The sequence below is a fragment of the Nannobrachium achirus genome (assembly GCF_963921795.1).
Source record: "Nannobrachium achirus genome assembly, chromosome: 8".
NCBI classification, from domain to species: Eukaryota; Metazoa; Chordata; class Actinopteri; order Myctophiformes; family Myctophidae; genus Nannobrachium; species Nannobrachium achirus.
In genome coordinates, this window is record NC_137817.1 from 58328750 (window position 1) to 58346890 (window position 18141).

General features: G+C 43.2%; 1 protein-coding gene across 1 annotated transcript in view; it reads left to right on the forward strand.

Annotated features, from left to right (window-relative positions):
• Nucleotides 1-16404, forward strand: part of rap1gap2a (RAP1 GTPase activating protein 2a) — a gene marked incomplete at both ends in the record, with an annotated part of 111795 nt that extends 95391 nt beyond the window's left edge. The window contains 9 exon segments of the mRNA XM_080732045.1: nt 1142-1228; nt 2871-3011; nt 5617-5766; nt 8910-9022; nt 9920-10018; nt 11383-11503; nt 13340-13445; nt 14890-14963; nt 16396-16404. Of these exon segments, the coding sequence (XP_080588171.1) occupies nt 1142-1228; nt 2871-3011; nt 5617-5766; nt 8910-9022; nt 9920-10018; nt 11383-11503; nt 13340-13445; nt 14890-14963; nt 16396-16404 (900 nt within the window).
• Nucleotides 16405-18141: the final 1737 nt, after the last annotated feature.

An 18141-nucleotide genomic window follows, 5' to 3' on the forward strand; every position in this document is an offset into this window, starting at 1 on the left:
CTTTAAGAAGGTGAGACACATGTTATCATAGGAAACATTAGGTACGCACACACGCACGCACGCACGCACGCACGCACGCACGCACGCACGCACGCACGCACGCACGCACACACACACACACACACAAATAATTATTTATTAAGTAACTAAGTCAAGACATTTTTCAGCAGTATTTCATAAATGATGATAATTAAAAAGAAAATTCAAATTATTTCCATAAATACATTTAAAAAAATGGTCCATGCAACCTAGGCTGCTAATCCCGGCAGCTTGACAGCGTGTCGTGGGTTTGAATCCCGTTCCGACAACGAAAATGTATAACACGCTCTGAAAGTTGTTTTGAGATTTCCACAGTTTTTCAAGGTTGAAAGCCAGCTGTTTCAGAGTCACTGCGTATGAATGCAGTGGACAGGAGGCGGAGTCAGAGAGGGTGATGAATAGGGGGAGGAGCCAGAGAGGAAAACAACAAGATGGATGACATCACTCTGTAGCTCATAACGATGATGAAGGTCACCTTCGTCACTCCTCCTCCTCACTCACCTCTCTCTACCTCCATCACTGCTACACTATACTGCAGTGGTCTTCAACGGGGGGTCCGGGACCCCTAGGGGGTCTTCAGAGTTACTACAGGGGGGGCCTCCAAATCTTTGTATTATAGGATCATGTTTTATACATTAACCACTTGAACCCTAGCATCCCTATTATGAGTCGAACATTACCCAAACATAGTAGATCTACAAGCTTGTAGATCGGCTATTTTTTGGCAAAGAAGAGCAGACTAAAGTATTTGACGGTTCAAGTGGTTAAATGCCTGAAAATACACATTACTTCAACATGATGACAGTGCTGTCAAACAAGTCTAAGCTGTCTAAGAAATCTATGAAAATCTTTCTTCTGCAACGCAATTTTATACAATATGTAGTGGTGGGGTCCCTGCTTCATCTCTCTCTCAGCTAAGGGGTCCCTGGCCTGGAAACGTTGAAGAGCCCTGCTATACTGTATTAATACCTGCTTTTTATACCACCCTCTTCTCTTCTCTATCTTTGTCTCTCTGTCTCTGTCCCCATTCTCTCTCCTCTCTCTCTCTCTCTCTCTCTCTCTCTCTCTCTCTCTCTCTCTCTCTCTCTCTCTCTCCTCCCAGGGTCCAGAGTTCCGTGACTTCCTGCTCACTAAGTTGATCAATGCAGAGAACGCCTGCTACAAGTCTGACAAATTCGCCAAGCTGGAGGTGACACGAACGCGAACACACACACACACACACACACACACACACACACACACACACACACACACACACACACACACACACACACACACACACACAGGCACGTGCACACATAGACATCAAAGGGGGCTTGAGCCCCGGCCCTTTTATCGCTCTGTAAAAAGTGCCCTCTCCAGACCATGAATGCAGAAATAATTGCCCTCTCTGTATATAAATCCATGCCGTTACGCCACATCTCCAGTATTCACTTGATTATGCTTAGTTCAGTGTGGTATCAAGCACCGAAAATAGCCAACCTCCAAGCTCACAACGCGTCGCGCTGCAACGCGTTGTGAGCTTGGAGGTCGGCTATTTTCGGTGATATTTTCACCAAAAGTGCCCTTTTAGAAATGTCAGCCCCTGCCTCTCTAACATTCTCTGCACGTCGTCCATGCACACACACACACACACACACACACACACACACACACACACACACACACACACACACACACACACACACACACACACGCGCGCGCGCGCGCGCGCATGCATGCACACGCACGCACACACTTCATCTTCTCTCTCATCATCACTGCGCTCATGATAAATGACCATCCCAACACTGTCTCATGACTGAATATTTTGGGACAACCTCACACACACACACAGACACACACACAATTACATACACTCAAAGAAAGTGTGTTGGTAAAGTGTGTTTGTAAAGTGTGTGTGTGTGTGTGTGTGTGTGTGTGTGTGTGTGTGTGTGTGTGTGTGTGTGTGTGTGTGTGTGTGTGTGTGTGTGTGTGTGTGTGTGTGTGTGTGTGTGTGTGTGTGCGCGCGTGTGCATGTGCGTGTGTGTGTATTAGGGATGGGATGATAATCGTTATTATCGTTTATCGCGATACAAAGCACTCACAATAATCGTTAAATACATCTTAAAAATCTACACCATTTGTCATGTCCATCAATTGAATACCAAGGACTTCCGACGTAAACAAGACCGACTTATTTGGGATGTAGTGGGAGAAATATGTAACAAAAATAGGCTAATGTGTTACTTTCGGCAGAAAGCGTGAAAATTTGCACCTAGGGGTATTTTTGTGCGCTGAATTCAAAAATTGATTAAGTAGCATGTGAGGTGTCTATCTAGGGGGTTTTCATGATTCTGAATCCATTGCAAGCATTTGTTTTGCATGAAAAACATTCCTTGGGCTAAAAATGGACCCTACAAAACTGTGAAAAGTGATGACTCATCACTAAACCATACTAAACCATAGTTTTGTGGGGTCCATTTCTAGCCCAACTAAGGAATGTTTTTCGTGCAAAACAAATTCTTGCAATGGATTCAGAAAAAACCCTAGTTAGACCCCTTACATGCTACTTAAATAACATATTTTGGGGGGGGGGGGTCTTTTTTCCCTGTATGGTAAGGATCCAATGGGAAAAGTGCTTGGATCTGTCAATTTTTGAATTCAACGCACAAAAATACCTCTAGGTGCAAATGTTCACGCTTTCTGCCGGAAGTGAACACCTTTTTCACATATTTCCTCGACTCCCACTAATGTTCTTTTTAGGCAGGGTGTTTAACTGTACTTTTATTGTACTGCTCTCCATTTTTGTCTAATAAAATATTCAATCAATCAAAAACCTTTTGTCCCAGGGTCGAACCCGCGCGGCTCTGCTGGACAACCTCCATGACGAGCTGCACCGACAGAGCCAAGCCACGCTGGGACAGGGACCCCCGGGGGACGAGGACCGCCTGGAGAACGGGGGCCACGGGGGGCTGCTGGAGTCCTTCAAGGTGACCACACCCTCCTTCTGCACCTCCTCTACACCAGGGGTCTTCAACCCCCCCCAAATAATCATATTCTAACTGGGGACGCCCCCACCTTACCTGACTTTCGCCAGAAGGTGGCAGCATTGCGTTGCATTGCTTTACCATCTGGGCTCGGTCCGCCAGCGTTGATAACACTCGTAAAGTCCCGGGCCGGACCAATCAGCGGCAGCTATGGGCGGGCTCTGAGCGGCTCTGAGCCAATAGAGTGACGTTGCCTGAGTGCATGACGTTGCCTGTCTGCAACGTCATGCAGACAGGCCAATATGAGTGGTTGGAGTTACTGTGATAGAAACGGCCACATCCAATCACCTGCTACAGAAATTCAAAAAATGGCCCGCCCCTTACATAGAGTCTGGCCGAGAGATCCCAGATGTAAGGCAGAGCGTTACGCACTGCTGCAACTATCTGGCGAAAGTCAGGTTAGCCCCCACCCTGACGAGCACTAAGAGTTGAGGCGTTACATTTTGTATAACACGGTTCTATTGTGAAAATAGACAATCTACATGCTCACAACGCCTCGCGTTGCGAGGCGTTGTGACTTGTGAGCATGTAGATCGGCTATTTTCACAATTTCTGCCTCTAATATTTGACAATTTGGCCAATGTTTAATTTGTCATTTTAGAAGTATTAAAAAGTCCTTAAATTGTCACTTTAAAAACATGCTTATACCCTCTATATACTTAAAATGTTGGTTGTTGGTGTATTTTTAGACATTGAACCGTTAATAATTAGTCTCCTCTTCTTTTCCCTCTACACCAAACCTCTTTGCCAAGAATAGCCGCTGCGAGGCGTTGTGAGCTGTGAGGCGTTGTGAGCTGTGAGGCGTTGTGAGCTGTGAGGCGTTGTGAGCTGTGAGGCGTTGTACGCTTGTAAATCGGCTATTCTTGGCTAATGTCTCACAGAGAATAGGGATACTAGGGTTCAAGTGTAGAAAAAATAAAGTTCTTATCACACAGATTCGGAGGACCCCCAACTCTGAGGACCCCCTAGGGGTCCCGGACCCCCTGTTGAAGACCCCTGCTCTACACCTCCTTCTACACTCGTGGTTCTCAACATGTGGGTCAGGACCCCCATGGGGGTCCCCAAATTATTTTGGGGGGTCCCCAGATTTTTAACTTAACTTAATTGTTTTCTCACTCAACAATAAACAAACCAACATAAAGTGTAAGTGTATAGAGGGTATCTGAATATTTCTAAAGTGACAATTTAAGGAGTTTCCAGTTCAAGTATGAATGTTTTGGAGGTCACGGCCTGAAAAGCTACTGTAGAGGGAGCATTTTTAACTTGAGAAAAATGACCATATGCTCTGTGCATGTGTGCATGCCTGGGTACTTACGTGTGTGTGTGTGTGTGTGTGTGTGTGTGTGTGTGTGTGTGTGTGTGTGTGTGTGTGTGTGTGTGTGTGTGTGTGTGTGTGCGCGCACACGTGCGTGTGTGTCCGTGCACGTGCACGTGTTCCTGTTTTGACCATATGGCTCTTTGCTATTCACAGGCAGCATGGCCGGCTGTCGTGCACTTTTCCCAGTCAGCCACCGGGGGCGCTGTACTCATCGTTGCTCTAGCAGTCACTGTATATTACCTGTCAGCAATACTGTAAAAATAATGCAATGCCTGCATCGCAATAATAAACAACATTTTCTACGCATTCATGCATGTGCCATATTTTATTTGAAGTGTGAATGTATCTTTTGTTTCGTTCTTCTAGAGAATACATCTATTTTTTTCCTTCAGAAAACTCTTTAGAACATAGTCACAGTGGTTCTCAGAAATAGCAGATCTACAAGCTCACAGTGTCACTTTGTGTCACCCTGCCAGCTTGTACATCTGTGTTTTTTTTTTAACTTTTACTCCGCTACAATTATTTGAAAACTTTATAGTTACTTCACAGATATGAGGGTTATAAAACATACATTAATCCACTTTTTATTTATAGGCTATTTGAAAATAGCCAATCCACAAGCTTCACGACACATTGCGAGCTTGTAGATTGGCTATTTTCAATCATTTTTTACTTTTTTTTCTGTTGGTAATTTGAGTATAGCTTGATGCAAGTACATTTTGAATTCAAGACTTTTACTTGTGACAGAGTATTTCTATACTGCAGTATTGATACTTAATTACCTGAGTAAAAAAAAAAGTACTTTCCCCACCACTGCTTACAATGAGTATCTGTAAAGAAGGGTTTATGCTGTGTGATAACTATCTGTCACCTGGTCTGTTTGTGGGAGAACTCTGCCCTCTGGTGTTTGACAGTTGCAATAGCACCTGTGGAGATGGGCTCCAGTCTTTCAGAACATAATCTCCTTCTCCAATCCTATTCTCTTAAGAATGAATGAAAAACAAAAACATGGCGGGTCTTTACGAAACATTTCTCTGTCATCACCTTTCTCATTTTAACACAACACCTCCTCTCTCTTCTCTTGTTTTCCCCACTCTTTTCTCCTTTTGTCTCTTTTCTTTTCTTTTCTTTTCTTTCATTTTCTCCTCTCCTCCATGGTATCTGGCCCTCTCCTCTCCTCTCCTCTCCTCTCCTCCATGGTGTGGTGTAACCTCCCCTCCCCTCCTGTAGAGGGCGATGCGTGTGAGGAGTCACTCCATGGAGACCATGGTGGGCTCGCACCGCCACCGGAGCCCCGGGGTGGGGGGCGGGGTCCCGGCCAGCCTGAGCGGAGGAGGCCTGCCCCAGAGCACCAGCGAGTGCACCAAGAGCACCTTCACTGTGAGTACATCACCAGTCTTTCCACCTCGGAGGAAAGCCTGGTATTGGTTTAAAACGGGCCATGTGATCCGCAGCGTGTGATTGGCCTGCAGTAGTCCAAGGCACTACAGTCCCTTTGAGCCGCATTGTCGCTATGTTACTATGTCTACATGTTATCTTTTCGACAACCCAACTCTACCCGTAACCCTAAACCTAACCTCCATGGGGTGTAGCCAGAAAAAGTGGCGCGACCGGGATACGAACCTGGGGCACATGGATCCATCCTAGAGACCAATCCACTAAGCCACGGAGGCAGGTGCTGGGAATGGCATTCTGTATTAGTAGGGGAGGAAAAGCCTCGCGTGGGGGATTGGCCTCGCGAGGCTGCCACTCAAATGACGCCTGGCCAATCACAGCGCGTCTTTTCCGGGACTTGCCAGATTGCCGGTACATTTAGATATCACACGCGTCGCTTCGGTCCTGCCTGTTTGTTTCCCCAATCCCTATTTAAATGCTAGAGAAGTGTAGTCTTGCCAGTCGCTGCGGGTTGGACTAAAAGATGGATAGCCCATACCAAACAAACTGTTTCCAAAATAAGCAAAACTACGCCACATCAAGGGGTTTATTGGGTAGGACATAAAAGTATGTTCTTGAGCGTGGGGGGATTATTTTGGGTTAAAACTGATTCTGGTTTGATAGTCCAGGACAAATTGTAGGTCCGACTACAACATGACGTAGGTCAGGGTTCCCCAATTAGTTTTCCCCACGGGCCGAATTATGTCTAGGGTACCAAGCTGAGGGCCACAACATTGCAGGGTGCGACGGCGGCGTTCCCACTACTCCAGCGACAGTTCAGATATCGTCGTTGTCGGGTGAAAATCTTGTATGTCCAAAACCGTTCGTTTTGCATTTATCATTTTAAAAATGATTTAAACTGGTGAAAACAGCCGATCTACCGCGAGGCGTTGTGTGCTTGTAGATCTGCTGTTTTCACTACTTTTGACTACTTCAATGATTTTGGAAAGAGTGTACAAATTTGGAGATACGAGATTTCCACCCGGCAACAACGATATACTAGTGTTGTTGCTGCTCTTATACCACCATTATTACTGGGGTTGGTGTGGGCCAGCCAGTAGCCCCCCGGGGGCCGCAAATGGCCCGCGGGCCGCCTATTGGGGAACCCTGACGTAGGTTGTTTCCGCTCCCAACCAGATCAGAAACCCGAAAATGCTACTGATCCCGGGCTAGATTACAGGGAGTAGCAGGGGGAATGGAACATTAGACCTTCACTGTGGGTTTAGAGAGTAATGGAGAAAATAAATGTATTTTGGCCCTAAACCATACAATGCTTTATAAATCAAAAGTAGAATTGTGAAATCAATTCTATGACGCACAGAGAGCCAGTGTAAAGATTCAAGAACTGCAGTGATGATTTATTTTTCTAAGGAGACCTGTAAAATCGTGCATTTATATAGCGCCTTTACCCAAGGCGTTTTACAGAGATCGTGCATTACATTCACCCACACATTCATACACCGATGGCAGAGGAAACCATGCAAGGCAACAACCTGCTCACCGGGAGCAACTAGGGGTTCAGAGTCTTGCTCAAGGACCTTTTGACTCTGGGGGAGCCCGGGATCGAACTGGGAACACTTCGGAAACCCTCCGTGTTCTAAGACAAGGCAACTCTACCCCTGAGCCACTGCCACCCCTGAAAGAGACATTGTAGTTGTCAAGTCTGCTAAGTTTTCCCAAATCCTGTTTCATTTATTCTTAAGGTGACAGTGTGCTGACTCTGTGATTGTGTTGATGTTGGCTGTATACATTCAGGTCTGTGTCTATATGACTACACCAAGGTTTTCTGGCATGGTTTGTGTATTTTAACATTACTGGATTGATTGATTGACTCTGGGCACTGGGGATGATGACTGAAGACAGATGGACGAATGAAGGTCAGAGAGAAAAAGACAGGAGAGATGGATGGAGAGATGAAGATTAGATAAAGGACAGGAAAGATGGATGGAGGGATGAAGATTAGATAAAGGACAGGAACGATGGATGGATGGATGAAGGTTAGATCAGCAGTGGCGTCAGTTCAGCAAAAGCTAAGGTATGGCAACATGACTGGCGTCTTGCAAGGCGCGCGTGCAAGACACCAGTCATGTTCCATACCTTAGCAACAGGCATGATGAATTTATTTTAAGAAAAATATCTTCCCCCGTAGCCAAAGGTATGGCAGCTGCCATAGTATAGGCAGGGTTCACACAGTCATGAAATTCCTGGAAATATTTTGAAATTAGAAAAATATTTTTCCAGTACTGGAAAGGTTTTGGAATTGATGAAGGGTCCTGGAAGGTCCTGGAAAAAATAGCTATGTGTTGTTTTTGGTTATTGATTTTGTTAACTCATTTACTGCCACCATGAATCGACTTTGAGGGTTGCCTGCCACGATTTTCTAACCGTTTGATGTGGGCACGTGCGTGTCCATCGTGCACAATCCGCATGCACGCCACGGTCCGTTCGCAGCGTGCACACTTTATTTTTGCTACACTGCCTGTCTTTGGGCATTGCACATAGGAGTAAGTGACTCGTTATTGTGCTGAATTATTGTTATATAGTCCTGGAAATTGGCTTAAATATTCTGGAAAAGTTTTGGACATTCATTTGTAAAAATGTGTGGGAACCCTAAGGTAACAGAATAACAACATATACATGTAGCTACATTTACAGTATAAACCAACAAAAAAACAAACACAAATACTATGCATACACATATTCACTAATAATAATGAACAGTAGGCTGAATGGAACGCAATCAAAGCTAGTTTATGCTGTGTTTACATTTGACCATATCGTCGTTGTCGGGTGGAAACCTCCTGTCTCCAGGTTTCAAATTTGTATGTTCTTTCGCAAAGTGAAGCCATGCTTCATCATACAAGGCCGTCGCACAAAAGTAGTGAAAACAGCAGATCTACAAGCACACAACGGGCGTTTGCTAGATCGTAGATCGGCTGTTTTCACTAGTTTAAATCATTTTTAAAATGAAAAATGCAAAAACGAACGGTTTTGGACATACAAGGTTTTCAACCGACAACGACGATATGTTTTGCTCTATCATTCCATGAGGGAGTAGTATTAAGTCATCTCCTCCTCCTTCCCATCAGCCTCCAGTGATGTCAGCCAAGTCTCCTCTGAAGAGCCCGGTGAAGCGGCGCTCCGGTCTGTTCCCTCGCCTCCACTCCAGCACGGACACCCCGTCAGAGAGACACACGCGCAGGTTAGCCTTTTAAATCCACTATGACTATCTAGCCTGGGTACCAGCCTGCTACGCTACGTTCCGTGGATTTGTTTTCGTCCATGCAAATCCATGGAGCGTAGCATAGCAGGCTGGCACCCAGGCGAATTACTATCTATCTTTGCTGTGCGTCCAAAATAATAACCTTTCAGGAAATGGGTCCGCATCAATATGCCGAGGGGCCGGTATGCAGACACTAAAACTAACCCTAAACCTAACCCTAAACCTAACCTCAGTAACTAACCTGCCGACGCTAGTCGGAACAGCGACATATTGAGCGGACCCCTCAGGGAATGAATGAATGAATGGCTGGATGAATGGATGGATGGATGGATGGATGGATGGATGGATGGATGGATGAATGGATGGATGGATGGATGGATGGATGGATGGATGGATGGATGGATGGATGGATGAATGAATGAACGAACAATAAACATGTTTTTAGAACAGCACAACACTGCCTCATCAAAGTTGGTATGGTGACTTTACATATCTGGGACTGCCCATATTTGGTAATGCCCATATATGGGCATGTTTTGACATAACATTGTTGACTATCATGCAGGGGTCTAGTGAGTAACTGGTCCTATATACATCCCTGGCCAGATGGCCATGAATTGGCGCGACCGGGTTGCATGTCACCCTGAGGTGTCTTACTAGTATATTGTCAGTTGAATGTGTCCTTATATCATCATCACTTTACCCAAATACAGCTCAAGTGGAGTTAGGTTTTTGATCTGGATATTACGCCCCCTTCCCCCCATTACATGCATTGCAACACGTTGTGAGCCAATTGTTCTCTGCTAGGGTAAAAAAAAAAACAACAACAACAGACATGTTTCATTGACAATCTCATCCTGGTTGTGTCCGCAGCAGCGACCAAAAGACAACAGAGTTCTGCCCGCTGACGCAGGAAGTGAGGTCAGAGACCTCGTCCAATCCCAGCTCTCCGGAGATCTGTCCCAACAAAGACAGGTGAGGTTACACTCTGTCTGAGATGTGTCCCAATAAAGAGACAGTGATTTACAATTCATTTGAGATGTGTCTAAGCCAAGAGAGGCGAGGTTACAATTAATACATCTCCAAGTCTAATGCGCATGCTGCATTAAACCTGAAACAATTTCTTTGTGTCTAGTCGCTTCAAAACACGTGAGAATCAAGGCAAAATACCTGGAAAAAGGGAGTCCCAAAACCAAACATTTCCATGTCTCCGGACAACATCAACGCTGATTGGCTGTCAGGAAGTGTTGGGTGGAGTGGGGGGGAGGTGAAGGTCGTTTCACTTGGATTTTTCCAACTGGGGCAAAGGTACCGAAGCGACCGTTTGCGCCGCCCCGTTCGGATATGTTCGCACCGCCCCGTTCGCACCAGGTTGTGCGTCGTCTCGTCTTTGCATTCACTTTGTATGTAATCGCGCCGCTCGAACCATCCAGGTTTCAACGCAGCATAAGAACAGTCAATCAACCTGTGGGATGGGGCACACTGGTGGGCCATGACTTGAGGATTATAAGATTATTATAAGATTTAAACATTTTAAAGCTCTATATTGTTTATATTGTTCATATTGTTTATTTGTTTGTTGTTTATCAAAGCTCTATATTGTGATAGTAATCATTGCTATCACTAATGTTCTAGATCAGGGGTCTTCAACGTTTTCAGGCCAAGGACCCCTTATTTGAGAGTGAGATGAAGCAGGGACCCCCACAACCTTATCATAAATTCCATATAGTTTCATTGTTTGACAGCACAATCATAACACAATTCAATTTGTGTTATCAGATATTTAACCACTTGAACAGTCAATACTTAATAAACTTGACCTTTCACTCTTAGTCTGCTCTTTTTCACCTCTACACCAAAGCTCTTTGCCGAAAATAGCCGATCTACAAGCTCACAACGCCTCGTGCTGCGAGGTGTTGTGAGCTTGTAGATCTGCTATTGTGGGCTAAAGTTCTCAGAATATGGACGCTAGGGTTCAAGTTGTTAATATAAAAAAGGAGAAAAAAAAGTTTCTTACACTTAAAGATTTGGAGGGCCCCCTGTAGTAACTAACTTTGAGGACCCCCTAGTTGAAGACCCATGTTCTAGACTTCATTTTAATTAGTGAAAACGTCCATAGACATTCTAACCGGAAACACCTGTTGGTTTACAAACATTGAGATCCCTTTTCTGAAAAATAACCAATCCACTGGCTTGTAGATGTGAGCTTGTAGATGTGAGCTTGTAGATGTGAGCTTGTAGATCTGCAATCTCTGACCGTTCTTGACAATATAACAACACACCCGAAGTAGCCAGAGCGGGTTGGAAGTGTTGTAAACATGATGTCTCCCCGTCCGCAGGCCGTTCTCCAAGCTGAAGGAGAGCAGCAGCGGCAGACCCAACATCTCAAGGTCTTCGTCCAGCACCAGTAGCTTCAGCAGCACAACGGGAGAGACGGAGGCCCTGGAGGAACTGGACACAGTGAGTATAATGATCTACAGAAGATGTGTGAACTGTAGCGATTAATAGAAGGCTAGAGAATAGAACACAACCGGAGGCCCTGGAGGAACTGGACACAGTGAGTAATGATCTACAGAAGACGTGTGAACTGTAGCGATTAATAGAAAGCTAGAGAGAATGGAACACAACCACCCTAAGTGTAACGGAGGTGATCCGAACCTCCCCACCCGGGTTCGTACCCGGGTCTCCCACGCGAAAGTCCAATATCTTAACCACTAGACCAAAGAGATACTAGACTTTTGAGGCTTCAAGGCTGGGGCTGCGACTCTCTCCGTCACACTCACCCCCCTTTGACCTCCTCCTACGGGGAAGCCTGAATCCGGGTCACGGCACCAATGTAACGGAGGTCATCCAAACCTCCCCACCCGGGTTCGTACCCGGGTCTCCCACGCGAAAGTCCAATATCTTAACCACTAGACCAAAGAGACATCTCTTTGGTCCGGGGGAGATACTAGAGTTTTGAGGCTTCAAGGCTGGGGCTGCGACTCTCTCCGTCACATAAGGACTACAAACCATTGAGTGACCTCTAGACCAGGGGTTTAGTTGGTGACGGGGCACCCCGGGGTGCCGTGACGGCAGTCCAGGGGTGCCGCGAGATCATTTGATAATATTTTGAATTTATTTGGACACTTGAAAAAATATTTAGTATCATGTTAAACTTGAAGTACAAAGTTATTTTCAGTCCTTTCTAATCAAAATGTCTATTATCTCAACGTTTTCCTCGCAACATAATCACTAAAATATCGTCACTGTCGGGCAGAAACCTTGTATCCCCAAGTTTCAAATGTGTACTGTTGCACAAAACTAGTGAAAACAGCCGATCTACAAGCACACAACGCCTCGCGATGCGAGGCGTTGTGTGCTTGTAGATCTGCTGTTTTCACTAGTTTAGTACATTTTATAGATGATGAATACAAAACAAACGGTTTTGGACATATAGGTTTACACCCGACAACGATGATATGCTAGAAATATAAGGTGCTGGGAGTGAAAATTATAATGTAGGGGTGCCTCGGATTAAAGAAATATTCATGGGGTGCCCTGAGACAAAAAGGTTTGGGAACCCCAGGGCTAGAGAATGGAACACAACCACCCTAAAGACTACAAACCATTGGAGTGACCTCTAGACCCTACTGCACATAATTATAAACAGAGTTGCTATCTTTAAACGCCTGTTAAATACGAGGCTTTTTTTTGTTTACTATTTAAAATCATTTTGAGGAGAAATGCTGCTATTTGTCCCAAAGTGACTGCAAAGAATTGCTGTATAACATGTATATAACGACGAAATATGACATAGCTATGTTTACACAATGCTGTATATATGTTCCCCTTTTTCAACTGTTTTTATTATGACATAGTAGTAGTAGTAGTAGTAGTAGTAGTAGTAGTAGTAGTGACTACTCAGTGTTGTTTCTAGAAGCTCTAAAGGAGTAGTTCACCCCCAAAATGACTGTTTTTTCGATTGATTAACTCATGCCATGGAGACTTGAGTTCAATAATATGTTTTTGTATTTTTTTACATTCCTAAGACAAAAAACTGATTATAGTGAATTTACCCCCATTGATTCCGGATGGGGACCCAAATGCATTCGGGTCCCCATCCGGAATCAATGGGGGTACATTTATTGTAATTAAATGATTGTCTTAGGAATGCGAAAGGCTCCATGGCATGAGTAATCAACAGAAAAATACGTCATTTTGGGGGTGAACTACTCCTCTAAGAACTGGATACACTGTGGAGCAGAGCTGGCCAAAGAAAAGAAAAATAAGCCAATCCTCTCCTCTTCCCCTCAGGGTGGTCACTCGTCCTCGGTGTCCTCTTCTACGGTCTTCAGCCCTGCTCTGAGCAGCGATGGTCAAACATCAGCTACTCCTGTCATCATGTGCCGCAGCCCTACAGGTAGGATGGTGTGTGTAGGGGTGGGTGATATGGTAGCCGGGGACCCAGTCACCAAAATGGGAGGGGACCTATGATTTTCTGCCGTACTTTTTGTTTTATCTATTAGTTTGGTCATTAAGGTCCACAGAATGAGAGGCCTGCTCTGCCGGAAACATTGCGAAAAAAAGTTATGGCCATTTGTATATTCACTGTCCCATTGACTCCACTAGAAATATTTAAAAAAGAAAAAAAGTCTGAATTAATTAGCATGTGAGGGGTCAAACTATAGGGGTTCTTCATGATTCTGAATCCATTGCACACTTTTGGGGAGCCGAAAGTTAACCCAAGGAAAGTTTTTCATGCAAAACAAATGCTTGCAATGGATTCAGAATCATGAAGAACCCCTAGTTTGACCCCTCACATGCTACTTAAACAGACTTTTTAATTTTTAAAATATTTCTAGTGGAGTCAATGGGACAGTGAATATACAAATGGCCATAACTTTTTTTTCGCGATGTTTCCAGCAGAGCAAGCCTCTCATTCTGTGGACCTTAATGACCAAACTAATAGATAAAACAGAAATAAAAAGTACGGCAGAAAATCACAAGTCCTACCCTATTCCTTGAGCTTTTGGGCTTGTGGGTCCCCGGCTATGGGGATATGTATCGTTGAGACGATACAATGTCTCCACGATATGCCTTTTCAGAGATATAGTATATATCGTGATTCGTGATACAATGAGGGAGCCTTATAAAATATCCTGTTGAATTGTTAATACAGAGATTCATTGCAGAATTCAATTCAAACCTGCAACTTGGTTTAAATCAGTAGTTCTCAAACGTTCAAATATCAAAGTCTCCCCTTCACTCTGACAGTATACAAATGATTCAGTGGTGTTAAGTAACTAAGTACTTTTACTTAAGTAACTGTACTTAAGTAGAGTTTTGAGGTATTTGTACTTTACTTGAGTATTTCCAATTTACAATACTTTCATTCCTTCTCCACTACATCTGGGATCCAAATATTGTACTTTTACTCCACGACATTTATCTGAAAACTATAGTTACTAGTTACTTTGCTGATATAAATTATAATATGTTAAAACATACACAAAACACTTTAGCCCTATTTTATACGGTGGCTATTTGAAAATAGCCGATCTACAAGCACGAGCTTGTAGATCTGCTATTTTCAAACATTTTGTACTTTTACTTTTAGTACTTTAAGTACATTTTGATGCCAATACGTTTGTACTTTTACTCAAGTAAATTTTGAATTCTGGACTTCTACTTGTAACAGAGTATTTCTAGAATGCAGTATTGATACTTTTACTTAAGTAGAAAATGTGAGTACTTTTTCCACCACTGAACAGATTGGTCTTTGGCACATTGACGTCAAAACTATGAATGTTAGGTGTTTAGCGATGACCATACGCTGCGCTGCGTCTTGTGTTTCCTTTGTGCAGATGTGAAAAGTAAGATGTCTCCCAGGTCAAACTTGAAGTTCCGTTTCGACAAGTTGAGTCACCCAGCCTCCACCGTAAGTTTCTGTAGTTATTATGTTCCATTAAGGTCTGTGCGGAAAAGTTTATTGTTTCTGCGATTTCGTGTCACATCGTGACGTGTTGTGAGCTTGTAGATCTGCTATTTTCACTATTATTATTATTATTATTATTACCCATATATATATTTTTAAATATAGTAACATTTTTCAACATGGAAACGATTATGGCGATTATGATATTTGGATGTTCAACATTTTAAACATTTTGCACAAAATCATAACTTGCTTTCATCGAAAAAACTAAATAATCATTTCAGAGCCAGAAAACAGAATTACAACACTGTAGAGCAGGGGTAGGCAACCTTAGGCACGGGTGCCAACATTGGCACAGGGGAGGGTGATCACTGGCTGAAGTGTGAGAGAGAGGATTTATATTTTTAAAACCAAATAATGTTTTAAACTTGGTCAATTACATTAAGTCACCCAATTTGCAGCAAATTACAACCTGCAAATAATTTTACATTCACTGAAACTCTGAACTTTGACTGGGGAGGGAGTCGAGGAGATATTGCTCTGAGTCTAATGATCGTTATAACAATATCTTGACAATCAAAATATGTCAGAATTTTCATTAAATTGTATGTCGACATGGCACACTGACTATCTAGAAAATAAAAACATGAAAAAGGTTGCTGACCCCTGCTGTAGAATATTACTGCAGATTGTGTCATGATTCGTGAAACTTGTTGTTTCTATGTACAAATTGATTGATTGATTGATTGATTGATTGATTGATTGATTGATTGATTGATTGAAGACTTTATTAGAAGTTTGCATAGGAAAAGGTACAGTTTCATGACGGTACAGTTCACTGGTACAAGGTCTACTAAAAGGAGATCCTAGAAAAGCGCTTGGCTTATTTCCACAGGAAACCATTGAAGTATCTCATATAACATTGAATGGCAGACGGATAGAACATGTGCAGTAGATATAGTCAGGAAAAAAAGGAACAAAAAAAATAAAAAAAATAAAATACTGTAGGTAAATACAAAGAAGGGTCAGGGGAGGGTAGGGCTCGGCTAGGTTTGTTTTTACCAGTTGCTAACAGCTGCCGCCAGTAAGTGGTTTTTCAGGGTGATTTTAAAGGATGCTAGGGATCCACACTCCTTTAAGTCCTTTGGTAAGGCACTTTGGTGGTATAGCAGAAGAGAGTTGACTCTGGGTTGAACGTGATCTGTGGCGCTGCCTCTGGTGTTGTAATTATGGACATCCTTAACGTTTTTAAAGTATTTTGACAGCAAATAACTTAAATGCACATGAAAAAAGTGTGATGATCTCCATCTAAATACAAAGTTTACAAGAATGTTTTCAGTCGTGTATTTTTGTTTCCCCCTTCTTTTTACTAGAACTATTAGAACTTGCTCTTCTCTCACTGGTGTTGCCTCGTTGTTCCAATCTTGTCTTTCAGTCGGAGTAGCCTCGCCGGGATGGAGACGCGGCGTCTTGTACAGCGAAGGCACAGTGCAGGCCGAGCCCACGGCAAACCACTAGTTATAAACCAAACCACAGCAGCATCAACCACAGCAAACCCATTTAGACCTGGATTGCATTATTACGCATTAATACTTTAACTATTATTTTATGCTTTAACTATCAAAAAATAGCAGACATACAAGCTCATAGCGCGGCACCGAGTGCCGTGCTGTGAGCTTGTAGACGTGCTGTTTTTGTCTTTGAATATTTTGACCCGGTTCTATACATTTTAAATCAGTGGTTATCACACTTTTTTCATGTCAAGGACCCCCAAAATTACATGTATTTGGCCACAGACCCCCATCTCAAAAGATGTTGTTCCAGGGACCCCCAGAAGCAAATATATGAGTTACAAATGTTTGCTTAAGAAAAGATATATTCAAAGATATGCAAAAAAAAACATTTTCAAAAATAGCAGATCTACAAGCTTGCAGCGCGGCACCGAGTGCCGCGCTGTGAGCTTGTACATCTGCTATTTTGTAATAGTTAAAGCGTAAAATAATGGTTAAAGTGGTTCCAGGTCAAAACCCACAGACAGCATCAGAAGACCCGCTGTAGAACCACTTCACCCAAGCCACGGATCCAACCTGAAGGAACATGCTACTGACCGCTGCCACGGTCCAGTGCAAACTAACTGTCAATACTGTGAGTGTATATTATAGTCTAGGCTAATCGGTCGTCTGACCAAAACGACATGTTTTCAGAAGTTGGAACGCATTTCAGTCGAAAGTCATTTTAATAAGCCGCAAGGAAGATGGACAAGTTGGCCCGAGTGTCATTTTAGCCCACCCCAGTACCTTAGCTGCCGAATTAAGCCACTTTCTTGCCAATAATTGTCAACTGTAGTGATATTAATGTTTCATAAAAGACCTGTACTGATCCATACGACAGAGAAATCCTCCTTTGTGGGCCCGTGTTTACACTCCCAGTGTTGAATTAACTCACTGTGAGTAGCAGGCTAGCTTTGTTTGCAGGAGTAATTCACCCACAAATGACCTTTTCTCCTCACACCTTTAAGCCTTGAATTCGAAACGGAAACTTGAATTTCGTTATTTTTGAGACATTCCCGAATGAAGAATTACACAAAAAAAATGAATATTTGTTGAATAAAACCAAAACTGTGGTCCAAGAGTAACACCAGTGAATCTAACTAAGTGGTCAATGACCACCGTGAGAGTTGTTTTGGAGTTCATAAATGATTATTCTCTTCATCTTTGGACCTTCATTCAGGAATGTGACTTAAAAAAAAAATAATTTAAAAAATCTCCATGAATTCAAAGCTTCATGGGGTGAGTAACTGATAGGGAGGAAGAAAAAGTTATTTTGGAGGTGAACTACTCATTTAAGGGTCTGGTACAACACAGCAGTATGGTAACACGTGTGATACAATCAAACCAAACCTACACAGTATAATGATGTAATGTATGTAATGCAACAAACCCAAACCTACACAGTATAGTACAGTTATACAAAAACGAAGCAGTATAGTGATGTAATACAATATTAAACCAACCCTACGTCAATCCTCCCATTTATACTTCGCTGTAGAGGCGGTGTCATAAGCTAAAAGCAGCTGGTCTTAAGAGTCCCTGTGTCCTGCAGGGCTTGTAAGACCGAAATTGTAAGATGGACACTCATCTTACAACAGAGTGTGAATTGTACTCATCCAGGTGACTGTGGA